Source organism: Octopus bimaculoides, chromosome 24 (assembly GCF_046866305.1).
Source record: "Octopus bimaculoides isolate indiv1 chromosome 24, ASM4686630v1, whole genome shotgun sequence".
Taxonomy (NCBI): Eukaryota; Metazoa; Mollusca; class Cephalopoda; order Octopoda; family Octopodidae; genus Octopus; species Octopus bimaculoides.
The window spans coordinates 30,085,916-30,090,060 of NC_142951.1; the positions used below are offsets into that span (position 1 = coordinate 30,085,916).

Here is a 4,145-nt window from a genome sequence, read left to right on the forward strand (position 1 = left end):
AGAATTTAAAAGAAAGGACACGACAAAATACTATGTCTAAGTTCCATACACACACGTGCACACACACACACGTAACAACAATATAGCAAAAAGCATTGAGACAATAGAAGGTTCAACCTTACCTCTCTTTTTCCTGCTACATACACACACAAACAGAAAAATTTTATATATATATATACATACATACATACATACACATACATATATACATACATACACACATATATATATATATTAATATTGTTGCATTTTGGAATGGTCATGTTGCCAACATAGCCAATGAAAACACACACACCATATATTTAGTGTTCACTTGCTTCAGCTTTATTTCATATGAATTGTATATTTGTATTTCGGCCATACAATACAAATACAATCCATATGAAATAAAGCTGAAGCAAGTGAACACAAAATATATATAGTGCGTGTGTTTTCATTGGCTACGTTGGCAACATGACCGTCCCAAAATGCAACAATATCTGTTTCAACACACGAGTTCACATCAAGAAACTTGCAAAAACAAATACATAAACATGTGTGTATACATACATATATATATATATATATATATATATATATATATATATATATATATATATGCATATACACAATTAAATATATTATTTAAAGTGACAACAGTATTTAAATAACAGCTGATACTTCCATGCCACTGAGACAATAATTTGGCAGGTTTATAGAACGTGCTTTGTGCTTCCAAGCAATCTTTTGGACTCAGTGCTCAGAGTTTAGGACAAAAGGAATGCAACTCTTGATTCACTTTCTTTTTCAGTTTTTATTCATCTTTTCTCTTCTCATTGCACTTTAGTATCAAACCTTTCGTTTTATTTTTCTTGTGTTTTCTCATGGATCAGCATCCTGGTTTTCAAACAGAACTAATTATGTGCACTGAACCTGAAAAAAAAAAAAATTGCTCGGAGACGCAAAACACATTATATAAATCTGCCAAATTACCGTGTCTCCATGGCCTGAATTTATTAGTAGCTTTTTATCTAAATACTCATCGTCCCTCTCTGTTAGGAGACACAGAGTACACTTTTGTTGTTGATTCTACCTATAATGGAACAATAAACTATACATGCATACATGTATAAATATATATATATACACACACGACTATATATATATATATATATATAAACACACACACACACAATTGTATATATACATATATAATATATGTGTATATATATATATATATATATATATATATATATATACACACACACACACACACGACTACATTATATATATATGTATGCATGCGTATGAATGTAAGTATTTGTATGAATATACACATTGTATACACACACGACTATGTGCGTGTGTGTGTGTGTATGTGTGTGTACTCAGTACAAACTTATTAAGCTCAAATGCAAAGCAGTCCAAGCCCCACTGGTGAAGTGTGTAGTGGTGTGTGTGTGTGTGTGTGAGAGAAAGAGAGAGAGTACAAACCGTACACCAATTGCATGAGTGACAGAAGCTGTGGTAGAAAAAGAAAAAAAAAAAAAAACAGCAGAAAGAAGTTTCAACAGCTCTTTGTGGTAGGAACAAGGTGGTGGTGGTTGATCCTGACAATTTGGACCGACTACTTGGTAGGTCTTTAGTCACATAGCAGCTTAGTGCAACTGGTTGCACCATCAGTTCAAGTGGTTGCATGTATCTAGCAGCATGTTGTGCTAGCTTGAAGCGTAGTGTGATCAAGGGATTGGGATTTGAGAGTGGTGGTCACAACTGTAACGTGGTTTGGCGAGGTGTCTTGTCCTTGTGGTGGAGTGTGACGTCTGCGATGTAGTGCAGTGTAATGTAACATGTAACAGCAATGACATATGTATTATTAGCGGCTGTGATTACGATGGAATAATTTTGTGATGTAGTGGCTGTAATGCAGTTCTGAGTAAATTGGAAAAAAAAAAAAAAAAAGAAAAACTCCACTGACTGCTGCATGGATTCTATGTAATGCCACAAGGTCCCGTGGCAGGGGAGAATGGGGGGTAGTGAGATATGTCACAATGGAGAGTGGTGGTAGTGGTAGTGGTGGTGGTAGTGCCAGTGCCAGAGGAAGGGGCGGGGCAAGGGCGGTGAAGGGAGTTGTGATACATCCATCGCCTTGGGAGTCTCCAAAGTTGTTGTGTGAAGTTTATAGTTTATATACGACGACAGTGTCCAATTGTGGGGAAAGCAGGAGAATTAACCAACAGCAGCAGGAGTTATCCACTCAACAAGCCAGTTCCTTTGAAACCTTCTTCTCCGTAGTTTGAGGCTGAAATGAAGAAACTAGAGGTCAGGGATATCAACATAGTGCGCACCATATTACGTCATCAGGTATCATACATGATATTATTATTATCATATAACAAACCATACATACATACACACAGGCGTGGCTGTGTGGTAAGAAGTTTGCTTCCCAACCACATGATTCTGGGTTCAGTCCCACTGTGTGACACCTTAGGAGAGTATCTTTTACTATAGCCATGGGTCAACCAAAGCCTGGTGAGTCTATGCAATATTTCACAGAAGTATATACACCCCTAAAAAGTTTCAGTAAAATTGCTATTACTCTGATAATAACCAATGGAAATCAAACTTTAAACTGAATAAAATATATTATACTTGCAAATGTTATACAAATTTGGAACACAAAACAATAAACATTTTCCAAAATATGAACAAAAGATTAATTTTCAAATGTTACAAAAATATTTACACCCTAAAGGAAATTTACTATATTCAATATTTTATCCAATTTTTTTTTACTAAATTCAGATTTTGCTGATAATTTCAATTCTGATAAATTATTTCTCTTGGCAATTTTGCACCAGTCATTGTTACTGCATCTGCAGGAATTCTGATTTGTGTACCGTGGTGAAAATCTTCTTCGTTGTAATTAAAATGGCGCCAAAAGGAAAAGAATTGTCTGAAGATTTGAAGAAAATTATTTCTAGTTTGCACAAGAATGGTTTAGGATGCAAGTTAATTAGCAAACGAATACATATTAGTGTAAACACAGTTGACAAAGTAATTCAGCAGTACAAAGCCAGTGGATGGCTAAGCAATAAGCATTGTTCAGGTTGTCCTTCTATTTTAACTGCATGTGATATTCGCCACAGACAATGTTGTGTGATGGACAACAGGCATCGTACTGCTTCATCTTTGGCCCAAGAAGTGTCTTCTGTTAGCGGAAAGAGCACATCTGCCCAAACAGTTCCCCCGAAGTTTGAACCAGTGTGGTCTTCATGGAAGCATTCCTCGTAGGAAGCCTCTCCTCACTACCAGGTATATAGCAAGTCGTCTTTCTTTTGCCAAAACCTATGTGAATAAGGGAAAGGAGTTTTGGGCTGAGGTGGTGAGGCAAGACCTTCGTACATTGGGCCTCACCGAGGCGATGACTACGGACCGAGACCTTTGGAAATGGGCTGTGCGTGAGAAGACCCGGCAAGCCAAGTAAGATCGTTGCCAGTGCCCCTGGACTGGTTCTTGTGCGGTTGGCACATGAGATGCACCATTTTGAGCGTGGCCGTTGCCAGTACCGCCTGACTGGCTCCTGTAGGATTTTCGAGCGAGATCGTTGCCAGTGCCCCTGGACTGGCTTGTGCGGGTGGCACATAAAAGACACCATTTCGAGCGTGGCCGTTTTCGTGCGGGTGACACGTAAAAGCACCCACTACACTCTCTGAGTGGTTGGCGTTAGGAAGGGCATCCAGCTGTAGAAACTCTGCCAAATCAGACTGGAGCCTGGTGTTGCCATCCGGTTTCACCAGTCCTCAGTCAAATCGTCCAACCCATGCCAGCATGGAAAGCGGACGTTAAACGATGATGATGATGATGATGATGATGATGATGATGATGATGACAAGGCTAAAATCAACTTGTTTGGCTCAGATGATATTACATGAGTATGGCGATGACAAGGGGGAGATAATAACAAATGCCCCATGCCTACCATAAAACACGGCAGAGGAAGTGTTATGCTTTGTGGATGCATGTGTGCAGCTGGTGTGGCAGTTCTCCAGCATGGCCACAGCTTTTAGGCTGAAACATAAAAGTGTGTATGTGTGTGTATTTGTGAGTGTGTGTGTGTGTGTGTGTGTGTGTGTGTGTGTGTGTGTGTATATATATATATA

General features: G+C 38.6%; 1 protein-coding gene across 2 annotated transcripts in view; it reads right to left on the minus strand.

The window, feature by feature from the left end:
• Positions 1–1,543: 1,543 nt before the first annotated feature.
• LOC106874893 (ubiquitin carboxyl-terminal hydrolase 48) overlaps positions 1,544–4,145 on the minus strand; it is a 34,105-nt gene continuing 31,503 nt past the window's right edge. The window contains exon 30 of one of the 2 annotated variants that reach the window (XM_089341486.1): positions 1,544–2,281. In XM_089341486.1, coding sequence (XP_089197612.1) covers positions 2,229–2,281 — 53 coding nt within the window. In that variant the 3' untranslated portion in view covers positions 1,544–2,228. The remainder of the gene's footprint in view (positions 2,282–4,145) is intronic. The other variant, XM_089341485.1, reaches the window with a different exon arrangement.